Raw genomic sequence first — 20,649 nt, forward strand, 5'->3', positions numbered from 1 at the left:
AAAGAAAAACGCTTTCAGACATTCGTCTTTTTTCATAAACTCTAAAATTTGGTTTGTGTACAACATGGTCGCTAATAATCGATCTCTATATGACGTTCTTTAGTTACTTGTAGTAATTCGTCGAAAACGGCGTAAACAATCAAATTCACGTTATGCGGTAAAGCTTCATCAAATCGCATTTCGATTTTTAATGACCCCTTTTTAATTAGTGACATACTCTGGCGATATATTGAATCCACAAATAAAATAACCATTTTTGAAATCCTCGCGTTTTATCCCAATTCCTTCGTTTTTATACAATAAGCCCCGGGCTAAATATAAACCGTGATACACTTCGCAACCGTCGCCACGAGAGTCTATAAGTAACGGCGAGTTTTGTGCATGGACATTATCAATGGTCACCCCTATATAATTCAATGAATAATCCTTGAAATCGAACGGATTCTTTTTGTAATTACCGCTCAACGCGTCGTCGTCCACTAAAGCTAAAACAATAGCCTTTGGTATCTTACCGACGAAAACGGAGTCCTTGATAATTGTTCTATGACCTCTTGGAATATTTAACGATAATAATTCAGTTCTCGAAAAATAATATTTTGCTGTATTCTTTTCCATTGCTTTAGCATGCGCTACTAAAACAGAACTATCCAGTTCTAGTTTACGAATGTATAGTTGAGCGCTTTCAATCTTTATACGAAAATCTGGGTTTTCGGCGGGGGAAACTAGAGCAAAACTTTCCTTTGATCGAGTTAGTTTTATTTGTAAATCTGTATTGTTGATGAAAATCTTATTCATTCTCATTACATCGCTATACAAACGCGAATAAGCGCAAACCAGTTTACTGCCTTTAGTGTAGTTATTTCTTCTGACCAAACCGGAATTTGCGTCCGGTAAAGTAGGATCGATGTTTGCTTTCTTCCCGGCTTCGTCTTCGGCGTAAAGATCGCATTGTAGCCAGCTGTTGTTTTTAGTTTCCGAGTTGTAATTAACCATATTTTCCAGCTCACACTTGAACGGGTATAAGCCACCGTCGTGGGTAACCACTCGGTCGTAAAGCGTAATTTGTACATCGCTAAATAGACTATAGGCGCCATTGATCATTAAGACTGACTTTTCAGGACCCACATTAGTTCCATCGGCGTTAACTATTTTAAACTGTAGTTTTAAATACGTGACGTTTAAATCTAAATATTGTTCAGTTTTTGGTACTCTGAATACAATCGGTCCCATATCGTTAATCGATGTAGTAGGCTCATAACTAACGTATCGGCATTCTTTGAAATTTATCTGTCTTCCGGGAACTGTAAACAGATCGAGTTCAGACTTGACGCACAATGGCGAATCCTTATGTACTAATAACGACATAATAAGTACGCTTCAGCGGTTGCTTTGGTTTTTCGTACACGTTTTCCGGTTGTTATACGTCTACTTCCTTTACGACCTTTTATTGATTTTGGGGTTGAGGTAGATGGTCTTTTTAAGCTTCGTCTGATAATGCGACCCATTGTTTCGATGCCACGATCTTTGATGGCTGTCGCGATATTCTTACCGCCTACCACATCGCTGGCTACGTGTAAACCAGTTCTCAGTAAATGAGGAACCGCTTGCTTGGCCATATTTTTTAGTAGTGGAATAGCTGGACGAGCCAACCCGCCCAAGACTGATGCAAATCCAGCACCGCCTTGTACGGGAGACGCCGTGTATACGTCAATACCCGAACCGCATTGGTTCATGTAATATTTACAACAAGCATCCCGATCGATTTCGCAGAGAGCCCTCATAGCAATAAATTCTTCTTTTTAAAATGTAAAGCTAAGTTAACTTTTCCTTTTCTGAACACGGGTATTCTCCCGGATTCAGTTCTTATAAAGACTTCTATAGTTTGGAAATTCCGTCTCTGTAGTGGGAAGTATTGTAACTTGGTAAATTCTCGACCAACAATTTTACCAAAATTTCTCGGATTCAAATCAATCATGCGCAAGAGATTTGCGCTTTGATGTCCGACCAGCTGAGGTTCGATAACATCTGTATATATCATTAAATTATGATAATCGACGTTTATATCCGAACTGTGGGCTGCAGTAACCTCGATGTATTTGTAAACTGTTTTACTATCGGATGAATCTGACAGTATAGGACCATGTATTTTAGAGCCTTGACGATGATCTGTTATATCTTCGTTAATCGGTATATTTTCTTTAAAACCCAAAATCCACGCAATATCACTCGTAAAAGTTATTGTGCAGTTGTCATAAAATCGGATACAAACTTTATGACTTAGTTCATTGAATGCAAGAACTATCTTATTATCATACCATTTGTTTAACTCTGTTTGTATAGCGACAATTAATTGGGTAATTGTCAAATAACGACCTTCGGGTATATTGAGATAATGAGTTCCTTGCTCAGACGACGTACATTGAAATCTACCATTGTTCACGTTATTGAAATCTGCCATAAAGTTTATTTGATGTAAAGCGCAAACCCATTTGCCTTGAAGTGAAATCGGTGTTCGTAATCGAACTTTAAAACTATGTTGCGTATTATCGGGATAAATGTCTACGCTAGCATCGCTTTTGAGATATACGTAAAAATCCTGACTCATGTTAACTTCTTGATATCTCGAGCGTTCACCCAAGAATTGAATTTATCGGGATAGTTATACCACTTTACCAAGTATTGTTTTCGAACGCCTTTACCCCGAGTTTTAATTATCGACTCGATCTTATACGTTTCATCCTTTTTATTGAATTTTATCAACTCGTATCCGTAAAACACGCCATCTATTGTTACGTCTTGTAAATCTTTAATCTTGTATACAGGTGGCTCACGCATAATTCTTTTCGTAACGATAAACAACTCGGTACTCCACCCGGGTAAATAGCCTTTTTGGAATTGTCCTTTGAGTTCGCTTATTCGCACAGTGTCGCCAACGCGAAACTTAAATTTCACGCGTTTTTTACTACGGATTGTACCGTATAGATTCTTGAAAACTTTGTACGCGTTTAACTCGTTGACATCGTTTGGAGCCATTTTTATACTACGATGAAACGATTTATTGTATGACGCTACTATATCTTTAAGCAAATCGATATATCTGTATGAATTTCTATGCGAAAATATCTTATACATTTACGATTTTAAAGTACGTATCCATCTTTCGATTAAAGCGCATTTTACTTCGTTTTTACTTTGGAAAAAACGTACGCCTTCGTTTTTCAGATACGCCTGCGTTTTTGAACCGACAAATTCTGTGCCTGAATCCGATTGAATAACGCCAGGTTTCCTAATCTTGAAAATCTTTTTAAAACCATCCACAACGGTAGAATTAAATTTAATCTCTAACGGTATAGCGAACGCGTATCTAGACAATACATCAATAGCCGTCAATAGAAATTTGTAACCGTCGTTGTGTTTCGAAATATTCGAAACGTCGCACAAGTCAACCTGAAATTGTTCGTTCACTCGATAGGCTATAGTTTTGTTTCTGGGAAATCTCTTTCGTACTTTGGCGTGTAACGTATGAACTTCTTGTTCGGCTAACCAGTCTCGTATCTCACGTAAAGAGATATTTTTGTTTTCTTTTTTACAAATCCGTAGTAATGTATTTGCGTTTGAAAAACTTCCTTCTTTGTCGACGCCATAATATTGATTCGCCAGGAATCTTTTCTGTTCGGCTTTCATCGATTACAGTTGTACTACCGCAACACGTGCTCAATACGCAATTAACTCTATTGAATTGACACTCGAAATTCGGCTCCTCCTGCTTCAAACAACAACAACAAAATAACTTTCGCCAATTCATCTTTTCTCATAATTTTATTTACACTTAAAAAAACAATATGCTTTTAATGACTTTTTTATTTGGAACAAAGAATGGTATAGAATAGAACTTCTTCGTAGGCTTCCTGTAAATCGTTGAGTTTTTTGGCACCCGACAATATTAAAGTACCGCCGTTATGTACTATACATTTTATTCCGTTTTCACATTTGTACACAAAACCGGGAAATATTTCAGGATTATAATCGCCGTCAACTGTTTTGGAAAGTTCCACTAAGTCTACGCGTCGACCGATTTTTGCAACTCCAGTCATAGTTTGTATTTTCAAGTTATTCAAGTTCCCCGTGTATCCCATCCTTTGTATCAAACGAGCAAATTTCCGTGTACTGCATCGGCTGTTAAACTCGCTTTTACATCCTGTCACTACCATTTTTCCATTTACGAACAATAGACAGCTACCTTGTATACTTCTATGTTTCCACATCAATCCGCTAAACTTTCGGGGGTCATAAACGACATTACATAATTTTCTCGCAATATCGGTTAAATTTAAACGGCAATTCAAATGCGCTGTGGATACAACGTTTACAACCTCAATCATCATTAACGTGCTTACTCGACCACAAATGAAACCGCTATATCCATTCCACTAATAATATAATTGCAAAACCCGCTGACCGTTGACACGCCCAAACACGAATAATGAAACGCTCATAACATATCAATCCGCCACAAATGAAGCCCGGTCATTGGTCAAAGCTTTTTGACAGTCGTGATTAGGTTTTCTAGTCGTTAAAAGGATAACCAGTTTGTGAAATTCACATTGCCATCCCGCACTCCACACAGTCCGGATCCGCTCTGATCATACTTTGGTTTCTTTCTCTTTGGAGACAACGACATATCTAAATCTACGGTAAGTTCACCTTTGATACTTCTCTTTAACGTTTTATTCGAAATAAGACTCAATGGTACGTTCAACTCGTTAAATGCAGATATATATTTATCTAGGCCGATATATTCTTGATCCATTTTAGTTTGTACTAACGACATGTGTAAAATATCGTCAATGTTGCTTCCACGAATTAGATTGTCCTTGTAAATCAGTTCGCCTTTATCATTCCATTTCAAAATTCCTGGATTATCTTCAAAAAATGCTAATAGGGATTTACATTTTTTCCTAAATCTTAGCGGTAACCGATCAATAATCTTCTGCGTAGTATATTTGCCCGAGATTTCTTTATTATCTTGTGTCGTTTGGTTAATATCCTTTTCTACAGATGATTTATGTATTTCTTGCTGCAATAACTGATTATACTTTAAGTATTTGAGATCGTCGGGTATTTTGTTATCCATTAGAGGGTTGTAGGTAGCGGGTGTTTCTTATTCTTGTTGACGTTCCTGACTCGCGATAAAAGCTTGTATCGAGGGTAACATGGAATCGGGTAAAATGATTAACTTTTCAACGTTCTTCATGCTATTGCCTTATCTACTATTCGGTTTGCGGCGTTCGTTAAAACAGACGTCAGTATAGGTTTTCAAAAGTGGTAGTAAAATGAATCGCAGAAATCCACCTTTTTGCGAAATCATTCCTCGTTTATGTTTAATGGCTATCGAATTGTTGGCCAACATGCGTATGTAACGTTTATGTTGTTTCAACACGCGTTTATCTTTGTCGCTATATTTTATATTTCCTGCTAAACTGTTTTTGGATATCTCGCATACGCACTTGATTAAGTCTGACGGAGCCGATTCTATCAACGCTCTACGTTGTTTCTTATTACATTTACCCAACACGTGTAAATGATGTATATATTTTTTCACTCTTTGTAACGAGTTGTTTTTACGCTGCGCCATGGTCTTCTTTTATTAGTTAACCGATGAATTATACTTTTAATGAATTTTCTTTGTTTTGTATATTATATGGTATTTATCGCTAGGAAAAATTCTAGTTCTCAAACGCCATCTATCATCAGTTTTTGGTTTAAAATCCAGTAAAAGATAACCGTGGGGTTCCTTGGTCGCGTCTCTAAAGGCCGCTTCAATTTCGTTTTTCAAACCGGCTTGTTGAGCGAGAACGCGAACTTGATTTCTATCTCGCGCGTTTTTAAAAACGACAATATAATGCGAGTTTAAACTAATCGTTCTAAACTCTTTGCCTTTCGGGAAAATATTTTGTACAATCGTAATAACGCTGATGTTGCGATGATGGGATCCTCGTGTATACAAAGAAGCTAACGCGTTATTACTCCCTACTTCATTCATCAGATCGTCGACTATAATTAATGTACGTTTACTGCCATCTATTTTGTCGTAGAGTTCCCCGGAAAAACCCTCTACAAACTGCACTCCAAACTTTTCCAATTCGTTGAACATTTCGGGTTGCGCCTCCGCGTAACACCAATATATCTTATCGGGATTTTTTTCGACAAGATTCTCCGTTATAACTTTTTTGACAAACACACTTTTACCGGAACCCGTCAGTCCTGCAACTATCATCGTGAATGGATGGGATAAGTATCTCGGGCCATTATACTCTGCCATCTTAGTGTTTTAAGTGTTTTAGCTGCGAATGAAAAACACTTTTAATAGAAACAAGGGGGTTGTCAATATTTGAAAAATACAGTACACGCATTTTATAGTTTACTAAACTTTTTATTTTCACTAAACGAGGTTCTAACAATTTTCAGCTTTCTAAAATATGGTTTGCACTTTTTTAATAGGAAAATACTATACGGTTTTGACAAAAAATCATAAGTTATATTTGAGGTTTAGATTTTTTTTCGATTTACGCAATTTATAGTTTACTAAATTCTTTATTTTCACTAAATGAGGTTCTAACAATTTTCAATTTTGAAAAATATGGTTTGCACTTTTTTAATAGGAAAATACTATACGGTTTTGACAAAATAACATTAGTTAAAATTACGGTTTGACTATTAATCGATTTTAGATATTCGAGGTTTGACTATTTTTTCATAAACGCTATCGGACTTTCGTTTCATGTGTTAATATAAATTCTTCGTATGAAATATTTACGCTCCGGTTGAAGTTCAATCACGTCTAAACAAAATATAGCGCCGACAATTTTATAAAGGAATCGCTCCGTCATATTTAATTCTTTCAAAACAATGCATAATCCATCTGGTTCGTCGCAATCTACAAATTCTCTGGCTAAACGTTGAATATCTGTTAAATGCCTTTGACCGAGTAACACTTGGTGTAATCGCGTGTAATCCAAAATCGTGAACAATAGCCTTCGTAATAGTCCGTCCATTGTACTCGATAGTCGCTCCATAATTGACTTGTAAACACTCAAGATTAGTCTCTTTTAAAAATATTTCATATTCAATCTTTTTTTCCTCACAGAAAATGTATTCATGCCAATACTGCCCGTTGACCTTTGCCAATGAACTTGGTTTGGAACAACACCAGCAACTGCACGTTGGTAAGAAGGGGTTTAAATGCTTGAGCTGTTGCAAAGCATTTGCGTGTGCGCGCGATTTAACGCACCACACCGTCATTTGTATGGCACCCCAACCGATTCAGCAACAGGCGTCTGTAGCTTTGGCTATTCCGGTAAGTAGATTAGAACCGTTCGTTTTAATTATTATGTGGTTGAACGTATTACCAAATATCTGTTTTTTATTTTCAGCAAATATGGGACTGCAATGCGGTCTTAACTTTGCTAACCAGCAAACGCTGACGCGACACATGGGTTCCCATTTTGGGACTTCTGATTGTCAATGCGTCACACACATGTGGTAAGGTGTTTGCGCGCAAAGACCATTTGAAGCGACACGCTAAAACGTGTAAGGGATACGTTGTACAACACGACGTATCGTGGTCTGTACTACATCGGAGGCTAAACCGGTAAGTTTTGAAATTATGAGTTACAAAGAAAAACCGTTATATATATATATATATATATATATATATATATATATATATATATATATCATTTTTTAATATACATTCAATGTCATTGTCTATTGAAGGGGTCCGAGTGTCCGAGTGCCGATTGCCTTACATACGAATGCCGGTGTGCCCCAAGGCAAGTGTGGATTGCGCGAGTTGGACGTATTTTCGAAACAATTATCCGAATACTACATAATTGTTGTAACGGGGGATCATATCGCGTATCACATTTTATACGAGAACAATCGCAATGTGTTAGACGCTCAGGGTGTAAATGCCAAAAAACTTATATTATTATATACAGATGGCCATTTCGATGTAATTACATCGATGGCTTCATTTACCTGTCGCGTATACTATTGCTACATTTGTAAAAAAGGGTACATGAATACCGAGCGACATCGCTGTACCGATAAATGTAGACTTTGCTTTGGGGATTGCGTAGAACAACGGGGAAATTATTTGTGTATAAAATGCAATATCTATTTTAAATCGGAAGCGTGTTTAGCCAGACACTGTAGACCAAGAGCAGACGGGGTAAGCGTATGCGATTCGAGAGCGAGATGTTTACAATGCGGGTCTATTGTATCTAGAAAGAAACTTGATCCTAAATCTCACGACTGCGGTCAAAAATACTGCAGTTCTTGTAAAGAGCAAAAGCCTAGCGGCCATCTTTGCTACATCGGGGTCGCCAAAAGTCAGGATCATGTGGTTTCTGAGGAGCAGGGTAACCCTCATACACTAATTAACCCGTATTTGGATGCCGATAAGGCTGGCGATGAGCTAAAATATAGAAAGTTCATCGCATTCGATTTCGAAACAACGACTGTGGAATCGAACCACGTTGTAGTATTGGGTATAGCGCATAGAATATGTCAAATGTGTAAATGGTCGAAACGGACCCCTGACTCGGTTTGCGATTATTGCGGTAAACATGAACACGTGTTTAAAACGGACTCTGAATTCTGCGAGTGGTTGTTTACGGAAGAGAATAGGGGCGCCATTGTTTTCGCGCATAATTTTCAATCCTTTGACGGTTACTTTATTCTTCAATATTTGGTGTCACAAGGTATATTACCAGATATTGTACCAAACGGCGGGAAAATAATGACTATGACCGTCACACATTTGGACATAAAGTTTTTGGACACGTTGAATTTTCTACCAATGAAACTCGCTAAATTACCCGAAACACTAGGTATTCCCGAGTTGAAAAAGGGCTATTTTCCGTATAAATTCTGCACTCGCGAGAATATTGATTACGTCGGACCTATTCCCGATGTAGAATATTACAATCCCGACGGTCTAAGTTCGAGCGAAAGGTCTGATTTAATAAAGTGACATAGCGATCGGCAGTCGGAACATTTCATTTTTGATATGCAACGCGAGTTGGTCGAATACTGTCGTTCAGATGTGGATATTCTGATGCAATCGGTCGTAAATTTTCAACATCAATTCTTTGCTCTTTCGGCTGTTGATCCATTTCGTAATAGCATCACTATAGCATCGGCGTTCAATGTGGCATTACGAACAAACTTTTTGAAACCGAAAACAATAGGGCTAATCCCTCCAGGCGGTTATAAACCTAATGCAAAATTTTCCAAGATGGCAATTAACTGGTTGAAATGGGTATCCACAACGAATGACATACGAGTCCAACACGCGTTGAACGGCGGCGAAGTATCAATTGACCGCTTTAAAGTAGACGGTTATCACGCCGAATCCAATACCGTGTACGAATTCACGGTTGTTTATATCACGGATGCCCTAAGTGTTTCAAAAATCCGGATTTGATATCTCCGGTACGACCCGATCGTAAATTTGGTGAATTATATCAGGCCACATTAGAAAAAACATCTAAAATTAGAGCTTTGGGTTACAATTTGGTAGAATTTTGGGAACACGAATATCGTGACTTGGTTAAAGAAAACCACGCGTTTGCAGATTTTGTCAAGAAATCTGATATTCTCGATCCATTGCAACCACGTGACGCATTTTTTGGAGGTCGTACGAACGCGATAAAAATTTATCGCCAAGCCGAGGGTGAAGAAAAAATCAAATATATCGACATATGCTCGTTATACCCGTATGTCAACAGTCGTTGCAGTTATCCAATCGGTCATCCGACTATTGTGACTGAAAATTTCCGCGATATTGAAAATTATTACGGGTTGATAAAGTGTAAGGTTTTACCGCCTCGGGGTTTATATCTACCAGTGCTCCCATATAGATCGGGTGGGAAATTGACTTTCCCATTGTGTCGAACGTGCGCTAATGAAAGCAATCAGCGCGAAAAGTGTCATCACTCGGATGATGAACGTTCGATAACGGGTACCTGGGTAACTTTAGAGGTACAAAAAGCAGTGAAACTTGGTTATAAGATATTAGATATATATGAAATTTGGGATTGGGAAACTAACGAAACGGGTTTATTCGAGGATTATATAGGAAAATTCCTCAAAGTTAAAACTGAAGCTAGTGGCTGGCCGGCTAAAGATATGTCTCGCGAACAGAAGGATAAATTCATTTCCGATTATTTAGAGAGAGAGGGTATCCAACTCGAAGAAGATAAGATTAAGAAAGCCAAGGGGATGCGAACAGTCGCGAAATTATGTTTAAATTCGATGTGGGGTAAACTCGGTCAAAACGAAAATAAGACGACGGCCAAATATATTTCGGACCCCGGAGAATTACATAGAATGCTTTTGGATGAAACTTAGAGATAAGCGATCTGTTGTTGTGTAATGACGAGGTGTTAAGAGTGCATTACAAAAAACGCGAAGAATTTGTCGAATCGACAAACAAAACCAGCGTCGCTTTAGCAGCTTTCACAACGACTCATGCGCGGCTTATTCTCTATAGTTATATGGAGAAATTAGGGGAACGAACCCTATACACGGATACCGACTCCATTATTTATAGCGTGAAACCTGGTGAATGGGATCCGCCAACCGGTAATTTTTTGGGTGATATGACTGATGAGTTGGTTGATAAATACGGGGAGGGGTCGTTTATTTCAGAATTTGTTTCGGCTGGACCCAAAAATTATGCATATCGGGTATTTAGTCCTAGAGATAATGAATTCTCGACTGAATGTAAGGTTAAAGGGATCAATTTGAATTTTCGAAACAAGCAAATTGTAAACTTTGGTTCCATGGTGGATATAATTGTCGAAGAAAAGTACGACCATCATTACATATTAAATCCCGACAAAATCAATAGAAAGATCAAGGACTGCTCTATTTACAATAGAGACGAACGTAAAATATATCGCACCGTTTATACAAAACGAGCTTTTGACCCCGCAGATCGGTATAACACGCTTCCGTACGGATATTAATGTAACAGAGTGAAAAGACAAAAATATAGTTACCTATTTATTTATTTATTCTATTTATTGCGTATTTATTGTTAATAAATGTTTTTTAATTGTTGACATTAATTTGTTTTACATTTATTTTTTGAATTTTTGGTTTACTTCGTTTCACCCGTACTCGGGATTCCTTGGAAAAGCGCCATCTAGGATTTACTCCTCCCCCTCCTCTCACACACACGCATAGGATGTCGTACCCAATAAATAAATTTGGATTTGTTGTCAATAAATAAAATTGGATTTAACATCATCAATAAATTGATTTGGATTTGTTGTCAATTTATTGATTTGGATTTTAACCGCCAATTCCGGTCGCCATCTTGGATTACGCCACTTCCGGTCGCCATCTTGGATTACGCCACTTCCGGTCGCCATCTTGGATTACGTCACTTCCGGTCGCCATCTTGGATTACGTCACTTCCGGTCGCCATCTTGGATTACGTCACTTCCGGTCGCCATCTTGGATTACGTCACTTCCGGTATGACGTCATCCCCCCTCCCCCTCCTCCCCTCACTCCACTGCGGTACCATAGTGACAACATGTAACTACTTGTGTGTGTAGAACGTTTGGGCGAAGGTATTATCCCCCGGTATCACGCGTAAAACAAACAGAAAACATATTTTCATACATAGGTCATCGCATTATAGAAATTGAACTGTTGACAAGTTGTATTAAATCTGTATAGATGAAACACTTTTAAGGAAAACGCATTATGTCCGTAGTTCCTTTATATCTACTATTGACTGTGCGCCTCGGGCTCAGTCAACTCGCCATCTTCATGATTGTGTGATGGAGTGACTATCACCACAGAGAGTTGACCAGATCCGAAGGAGTAAAGTCGAAGAGCGTGTTGTATTTTGTGAATCTAAACAGCATCTGACTATATTACTACAGTATAGGGTTACAGTACAGTACACATGGCGCGAAAACATCAACCAATCATATAAGAGAGACATCAACGAATCATATAAGAGAACCAACACATGTCGTTCTCGACACTCCGGGGGCGGCGGTAAGCGCCGAATTTGAAAGTTTACTCTAAGATAACATGTATCGCATTAAATTGAAAGATATTAATAATCACTATACTAAGTAATAGTTTCACGTATGAAATTGAATCGCCATAAGGGCTAGAAATAGAGACATTGCGTTGTGTTGAATAAATGAGTACATAAAGACTATTTCATAATAAATGACTATCTATAGAAAGCAAGTTAACATCGTATCGAATAACATTTAAATTCATTAATCCGCTTTATAGTAATAATAAGTAATTCCCAACACCAAGAGTGATTAAACGATATTTCAAGTCCTTTCCGGTAAAGAAAAGTTTCGAAGCAAACGCGTTATTTGTTTAAGATCGGAAACGATTAAAGTTCAGAAAACGCGTAAAAACGATAACGTGTTTGACCTCGCGGCCGACGAAGAATTTAACGTAAACACGCATGCAGAATCACGTGATGTAAACATAGTCGAGTAAAAAGGCAATAATAGCCTACGCATCGGTTTCATACATATAATCCAGACAGAGTTCAGTCTTTTAATAATTTCGTCCAATTTCTAATCTTTCGCTGAGCGTTGGCTGCGGCCAGCCTGGTCGCACGCGTTTTCGGTTGATTTGTATCGGTAATCGTACCGGTATCCGATGAATCATCGACAGATTTCGCGTTAATTTCCAGCGGATATAATTTCGATACGGGTCGGTTCGTACGGCCGGTACTTGTTCTAATATCCGCTGATCGCACAAGTCCATCGGCGCTAACGTTTAATTTCTCGACGAGTGCCATACGCCAGTGTATTCGCTTCTTGTTGTCCTCGTGCACTAAAACAATGCCGCCAGTTTTTATTTTGTTTTCGAGTTTCCCGTTGAGTTTCGCACGTTCTCTGAGCGCTATCAAGTATTCACGGCTCCATTGTCGTTTGAATGAACTCAAAAGTTCGATCCATATTTTTCCGGATCAATGATCTTTAAGATACCCGCTTTTTCTAACTGTTCGTGTTGTATCGACATGGTAGTCTCGTCGACAGATTCATCAGTTTTAATTTCGTTATCGGCTTGAAATCGCGAGACTGGCCAATCGCCGACTTTCAACCAGTCGGGCCCGTGCCACCATAGTGTTGAGTTGGCCAGTTGATGAGTGGTTATACCGCGTGTTAGTAGATCCGCTGGGTTATCTTGAGTCGGTACGTAATTCAATTCCACATCGAGATTGTCTAGCTTCAAGGAGTTTATCTCGTGCACCCGATTTTGAACGAAACACGGAAGTCGATTTTCACTCCTAGTCCAACTTAGGACTATCTCGCTATCGGACCAGATAATCGCTTTGCTGAAATTGTAGCATGGATTGAGCGCATCGAATGAATATTTGATCAAACGGGCGCCGACGACGGCGGCCATTAGCTCGAGGCGCGGTAACGAGAGCTGTTTAACGGGTGCAACTCTGTTTTTCGCTATGACAAGCGCGGTGTTTTCCCCTTGACGTAGATAAACGGTGGCTCCGTAGCCACGTGAACTCGCGTCCACAAAGCTATGTAACTCAGTATCGGTATCCTCCGACGGCGCAGAAAAATACTTCCGGTTAATCGTTATTTTTCTCGCATTTTGTAGATCGCGGTACAAAGTTTTCCAGTTATTGCTCACCTCGTCTGGTAATAATTCATCCCACGAGACATTCGCTTTCCATAATTCTTGGATGAATATTTTTGATTTGATGTGAACCGGTGATAACAGTCCTAACGGATCATAGAGACTCGCCACGCTCCTGACGATTTCGCGCTTCGTAATAATTTCTGGTTCGCTATGCTCGATCGCTTGTTTGTATTTAAGCCTGTCCTGATTGACATCCCACAGGAGTCCTAGGTTGCTGACAACGTCATGTCCGTTCAATAAGTTGTCTTTACTCGCAATATGTCTGAGGTTTTCGCTGTTACTAGTCCACTCACATAGTTTAAATCCTGCGTCGGACATCATCCGATTCGCATTATGGTAATAATCGATCGCTGTCGATTCGTCTTTCACCGACGTAACGACGTTGTCTACGTATATGCTCGATTTCATATCGTTAGCTACCGTGCTCTTATCTTTGTCCAAATGTGATTTTATGACGGCATTGAGAATAAACGGCGAGCACGCTGCTCCGAATAATACAGATTTAAATTGATACGTAATGAATTTGCTTTCGGGGTCGTTTGGATCGCTTAGCCAGAAAAATTTCGTGAATTTCCGGTCTGGCTCGGCTAGGCCCACTTGAAGGAAGGCCTTTTCGATGTCGCTACTAAGTCCAACGTCGCATGTACGAAAGTTCATCAAGATCGAACCAAGATCGTTAAGCAGTAGCGGTCCTTTTTCCAGGCAGTCATTTAAACTCGGAGACTGACGCGTACGGAAGCTACAATCGTAGACGACGCGAATTGGTGTTGTAGCTGAGTCTTTCTTCACCGAGTAGTGCGGTATATAATCACCTTCGGATTCGTTTTCCTCGTGGATCGACTCGATGAATCCACGCGCTATTTGATCTTCGATAATTCGATCATAGATTTTTCGGGTATCGTTATTTAGTTTCCTGACAATCGCTCGCGTTCGGTTGGCTGTGTTCAGTCTATTGGTCGGTAATGGAGGGTGTTCCGGCCTCCATGGTAGCTGCGCAACGTATTGGTTTCCCGCCATTTCGATACAATCCGTCGCGTAATTTTCAAACGTAAGTTCTTCGTTTATCGGGTGTTTTATCCCGAGTGTTTCGACCCTCCAAAAGTTTTCGAGTTGGTCTCGTTCATGAGTATCATCGGTGAGGATAAAGTTCGCGTAGTCACGACGGTCGTGACTCGAGTTTTTTAGCGGACCCGAAAGAAGATAACCGAGTTTTGACGCAACCGCTGTGGGGCCGTTGCCCCTGACGACTTTGTCCTCAACTAAGGACCAGTAGTAGTTGGATCCAATTAATAGAGCGATTTCGAACGATTCACGACCGCTTACAGGGTGCGCCAGTTTCAGACCCGATAGATAAGGTAAATTACGTGTATCTTTGATGTGATTACTCATAGGTGTCGTAATGTTCGATTTTACGAGTGCGCTTATCGGCACGTCTCCAGTTTCGGTTTTAATGGCTAACTTGACCCGGTCGTATTTCCTTTGTTTAGATTTAGTATCTCCGAAGATCGAAAGATTCAGTATTTCGCTCGACTCCGGTTTCAAGTTTAATTTCACGGCTGTTTCCTCCGTGATCCATGTTCGGGTCGAGCCTTCATCAAACAATATGCTGACGGTCTCGGAGTTTTGATGTTTTTCATCAGTAATTTCAGCAACAGCTGTCTTTAAGACGACTGGCGTCGATACGGTGATTGAGTCTTGTGAATTTAGCACGCCGATGTACATTTGCCTGTCATCGCATCGCGGGTTCTGATCGTTATGACCAGCTGATTGTGGTTTTTTGCCGCATAGAGATGTATGGTGTTCATCTGAACATACGGAACAGCAATAGCGTGACCTGCAATCTCTGGCTTAGTGATTTTTTCTCAAACAATTTCGGCAGAGATATTCTCTTTTCACTATATCCATCCGTTTTTCCAGAGTGTTATAGATCAGACAATCCCTTGATTTGTGGTCTTTCTTGCAGTAGTTACATTGAATTTTATAATTACGGTCTAGACGGCTTGTTTGATTTCGTTTTCTGTGATGAATTAATAACGACGTGTCTGTGGTTTCGTGTTCTGAATCGCTGATGAGCACACTTTGAATCGGTCATCCTTATTACCGAGATGATGTATTTTACCGAGATGAACCGAGATCAACCGAGATGAAATTAAATATAACATATTCATTTATTCCATATCGATTTTAACCATTGAAATCATATTATATCAGTAATAAATGCCTGCTGGGTTCATATTTTACATATTTTGTCGGATATTTTTGGAAAAATAACTTTTAACTTTACCGAGATGAGATCGTCGATCAATCAAATTCAATGAAATTTTATTGCTAACCGAGTTTACGTTTTTTGAGTCAAAATTTCTTTAAATAAAAAAATATGTAAAATATGACTCTAGGAGGTATTTATTACTGATATAACATGATTTCAAGTGTTAAAATCGATAAGGAATAAATAAATATGTTATATTTAATTTCATCTCGGTTGATCTCGGTTCATCTCGGTAAAATACATCATCTCGGTAATAAGGATGACCCCTTTGAATGGCTTGTCCTGCCAGACCCGCTTGAATCTCTTTCTGTAACGCTTTCTTCAATTCAGTTAAATTCCATGCTGAATCACCATGGTCGCGTGTGATCTGAGTTTTAATTCCCGACGGGAGTTTCTCGAATATGACTGGAATCAGGAGATCCCCATAGCTTTCCTCGGTCTTACCGAGAGATTTTAGACCCCTGATATAGCCTTCCAGTTCATCGTAGAACTTTTTCATCTGTTGTACATTTTCGCGTGGTTTTGGCAATTCCCACAATGCCTTCATATAAACGTTGATCAATTTATGAGTTTGTCCGTACCTGTTTTTCAAAAGTTCAATGGCTTCGACGTAGTTGTTATTGGTCAGTGATAAGCCCTCGACGCATAGGGCCGCTTCTCCGCTGAGTTGCGCACGAAGATACTGGAATTTTTGGATGTCGTCTAATCCGGTATCGTTGTGGATAGCTGATTCGAATGCATCTATAAAGCCGATCCATTGTAGTAAATCCCCGCTGAATGTCGGTAAATGTAACTTAGGTAGATTGACTTGCCTTGATTTGTTGTTAATCGGTTGATGAGTTGTCGTTGTCGTCGGTTTCGTGTCATTATTGAACGTTTCAATAAAGAATCTATACTTTTGTATTTCGATAATCCGTTCGAATGCGAAATCATCTGCTTCTGCGATAGATGATTGTAGATTTTCATCAGGCGTCAACGAGAGAATTGTTTGATCTAGTTCTTGTATGAGGTTTAGCTTTGTGACCGCTGATGATATGATTGCTACCAGATCTTGAACTTCGGCTAGGCCTACTTTTGTTGATCCGGATTGTAGGCTCTGGTAGACCTCTTCTGCACGATTGAGGTATTTAGATAACTGCCCTCGGTGGGCCAACCGAGATGCTGTAGGACGCTTCGTTTGGTCCATTTCGTTTTGACGCTCAGTTTCGTCATTCGCATTTTCCGATGTCGTCGACATAATCCTGGTCACGGCACCAAATGTGATGGAGTGACGATCACCACAGAGAGTTGACCAGATCCGAAGGAGTAAAGTCGAAGAGCGTGTTGTATTTTGTGAATCTAAACAGCATCTGACTTTATTACTACAGTATAGGGTTACAGTATAGTACACATGGCGCGAAAACATCAACCAATCATATAAGAGAGACATCAACGAATCATATAAGATAACCAACACATGTCGTTCTCGACAGATTGAAATATTTGATTAGGCAGTCCTATCAAAAGTGGCGTTAATTCATACAAGCGAATAATTTGTTGTTTCCAAAGGTTTTTGTTACCGGCTCGTCTACACGGTAATGGTCGTAATTCCCCGGTAAAAATCCCCTAAGAATATACCCATTAAAGAGCTTATGATTTGCTGCCGCCGGTATGTTTTCGTTTGTATTGCAAAATTAAGTCAAAAATAACTGGAATCGTTTTAGAGGATTTCTGTGAAAATTTTCAATTTTTCCCCACACGTCAACAAGTGCCTTTCAAATCAAGATCGATTCATCATGCGTAAAAACGATTGAAGCAATTTTTGCCGTTTTATTTATCTATGGTTTGATACGTCAAGATTTCAGTAAAAAGGGCAACATCATCGTTTATGTTAGCGAAGCTTGGTATACAAGCAAGCTGACAATAACAAGCCATTGAATTTTATCTGACTTTGTATAGCTTATTATATATAGAAAGTCAGTGATTAAGTCCTAAGTAAATATTGCTCAATTAAAGAGAATTCATTATGACAATGTACAAGCGATGACAGGCCTATGAGGCACCCGTAAATCAAAAATGTATTTCACGAATTTTGCTGTGCGATGCGATAAATTATTGAAACTTTTTATTTGAAATATCTTTGAAATACTATTTGAAATTTGAAATATTATTTTACCAGTGCGATAACTTTTAGTATTAGTTTAGTATTAATGAAGTATTTCAATCTTTGGATAAACGTTGGAAAAATGGCAAGGGGAAAATTACCGCTAAATAAACATTAGAATTTGCAGGTTTTGTAATAACTTTGAATTGTTAAATTTTACTGGACATTGGTGTATGCTGAATATCACGAACAACGAAACATATATCTCATACAAACGTTGATTGTCTTTTTCAACTTTCTTCATTTCAATAACAATCAATCGATTTTTAAGTCGATTTAATTACCGGGATAGCGACTATATGCGTTTGTGCTTTTAATCAACTAATTTCCGAATCCGTGGTATGTCAATCAAATAATAATTTTTAAGTCGAGAAAAAGTAAGATGCATTCTATCAACTAATTTCAATGTAAAGACTGTAATGCTTCGTATATGAATCAATACTAAAGCATTCATACCGCAGGCCACTTAATCTTAAGCTTGATTGTGAGAGGTGTTTAAACATAATGGTCACATGAGTAATTAAATGGTTGTGTCACAAAGGGAGAAATCTGCCTTAGACATATCACACTTCCCTGGATTGACTTTGGGAGGAATATTCTAACCAAGTTCAATTTTCACAATAGCGGTCCTCTTAATTGGTGACACTCAAAGAACGCGCGGCTCAGATTTCTATTGTGCGCCTATCGCGCGCTGCGCGTGAATCACTTACGTAATCTTTTCTGTAAATGTGAAGACCTCGGGGGCATTATGTTCTCTAAAGCCCAATATTATCCCAAATTCCGGACTGTTAATAGGTTGATTTTAAGGCTGGCTTATGTCGACAAGCAACGCGACGCCTACCGACGCAACTGAGAGCAACCGCGATCGCAGCCCAGCTTATGTCGACTGCGCTCCGATTCGCAGCAACTGAGGCCGACTAGCGGGATATGAGATCCTCCCAGTTGCTTCCCTGCTTATGTCGGTTGCGATTACTAGCAACTGCAACGGCTCAATTGATCACGTGATAAGCATTTTGGGAATAAATTTGAATTATTAGAAAAGCTATTTCTTTAAGACTTTGATCTTTCTGATTCTGTTTTGAATACAACGTGCTAGCGACATCTATAAAGATGGCTGCTCACACCATAATTCTACCAATTTCGTTTCTAGATCTTCGGTCCAGTCCTCTGCCGTGCTGAAGGTTTGGCTTACGTTTTGAACTACTTGAATTTGAAAGTTTATGACTAATTACGAATGACGCTAACTAGCGGTGATAATTTGTACTATGTATATGCGGTCTCTCATTGGCTGGAACCCTGCGCTCAGTTCCGTCGCGTCGCAGATGAGCTTATGTCGGCTGCGATCGAAAGCAACTGCCCGCCTACCGTAGGCTGGAGTAGAACATGGGCAACTAGCCGGATACGGCTTGCGACGAGTCGGTAGGCGTCGCGTTGCCGTCGCAAGCCGGCTTATGTCGAACCGATTGAGGAGCAACTGGCGGCCTCTCGTAGGCCGTTAGTTGCCGCTAATCGGCGATAAACCCAGTTGTGTCGGTAGGCGTCGCGTTGCTTGTCGAGATAAGCCAGCCTTTACGGCAGAGTCGACACGTTACAACAATTTTTAACTGTTCATTTATGAATATTTGAGGACTTATGAACTAAAAATTAGTTAAATTTTTGATACATTTTGAGAAAGTCACAAAACAGTTGAGACTGCGTTAGGTATGTTTCCGACTAGGACAAGGCTAACATCTGCGGATCCAGGATTTCGGGGAGAGGGTGCACAAATTAGGAAGGGGGGTCTGAGGGTCCTCGCCCAGAAAATATTTTTAAATTAGATGCACGGAGACGCGTTCTAGGCACGATCAGAGTACGTCTGACCTGGATCCGCCGCTGAATGAATCATCACCTTGTAAAATAGTTTTTCTGCTGGGCTTAACAACCTCAGGCTTATTCATTTTTAAACAAGGTACTGCTAAATTCTCAAATATGAAATAGTGCCTCTTTTTAGCCCACTTGGACTCAGGTCCCAGTGCTATTGCGTTCAGTTTTCGTCCATCTGGGAAGTTTTGAAAATGCTTCACTGAATTGTCTTCATATTCGGTTTAGCCATGCTCGCCATTGTTGCTGAAATCAGAACTTTTTTGACAAGTTTCATTATGATTGAAAATGAAATTATATACAATTTGACTATTCAAGTTAGTACCTACCAGGGTATGCATATTTTGGCACCACAATCAATTGTACAGTGGAACCTCGTTATAACGAACATATTTTCTGGTCTCCTGAAGTTTGCTGTAACGAGGTTCCACTGTACATAAGTAGCTCATGACATCACTGAGACTTTGGTGAGTTGATTTCTGCATTTGTTTACCAGGGGGCGTTGAATATATTAAACTTGTCAGATTTTCAAGCATTTCACCAAGTGCATCCCTAGTTGCGTTATATTACTCAGTCGTTATTCGTTTTTCATACGTTTGTCTAAGCTGGCACACCTACGATATTATTCAGAAATCAAATTCCAACAAGTATCGCAGA

General features: G+C 39.4%; 4 protein-coding genes across 4 annotated transcripts; 1 reads left to right on the top strand and 3 right to left on the bottom strand.

Annotated features, from left to right (window-relative positions):
* Positions 1-201: 201 nt before the first annotated feature.
* LOC141903974 (uncharacterized protein F54H12.2-like) lies at positions 202-1,230 on the bottom strand. The gene has a single exon (XM_074792436.1). The coding sequence runs from the start codon at positions 1,228-1,230 to the stop codon at positions 202-204; it is 1,029 nt and encodes a 342-aa protein (XP_074648537.1).
* A 1,371-nt stretch (positions 1,231-2,601) lies between these two features.
* On the bottom strand, positions 2,602-3,033 carry LOC141904064 (uncharacterized). Its single transcript, XM_074792549.1, has one exon. The coding sequence runs from the start codon at positions 3,031-3,033 to the stop codon at positions 2,602-2,604; it is 432 nt and encodes a 143-aa protein (XP_074648650.1).
* Positions 3,034-7,242: 4,209 nt separating this feature from the next.
* On the top strand, positions 7,243-10,416 carry LOC141904126 (uncharacterized). Its single transcript, XM_074792684.1, has 5 exons — positions 7,243-7,357; positions 7,434-7,542; positions 7,777-9,018; positions 9,190-9,376; positions 9,469-10,416. The coding sequence occupies exons 1-5, from the start codon at positions 7,243-7,245 to the stop codon at positions 10,414-10,416; spliced, it is 2,601 nt and encodes an 866-aa protein (XP_074648785.1).
* A 2,186-nt stretch (positions 10,417-12,602) lies between these two features.
* LOC141904207 (uncharacterized) lies at positions 12,603-17,226 on the bottom strand. The gene is made up of 3 exons (XM_074792798.1): positions 16,281-17,226; positions 13,048-15,525; positions 12,603-12,961 (listed from the first exon to the last, which is right to left on the bottom strand). Exons 1-3 carry the CDS (start codon positions 17,224-17,226, stop codon positions 12,603-12,605), a joined length of 3,783 nt encoding a protein of 1,260 aa, XP_074648899.1.
* Between the last annotated feature and the right edge of the window lie 3,423 nt (positions 17,227-20,649).

Source organism: Tubulanus polymorphus, chromosome 1 (genome assembly GCF_964204645.1).
Source record: "Tubulanus polymorphus chromosome 1, tnTubPoly1.2, whole genome shotgun sequence".
Lineage (NCBI taxonomy): Eukaryota > Metazoa > Nemertea > Palaeonemertea > Tubulaniformes > Tubulanidae > Tubulanus > Tubulanus polymorphus.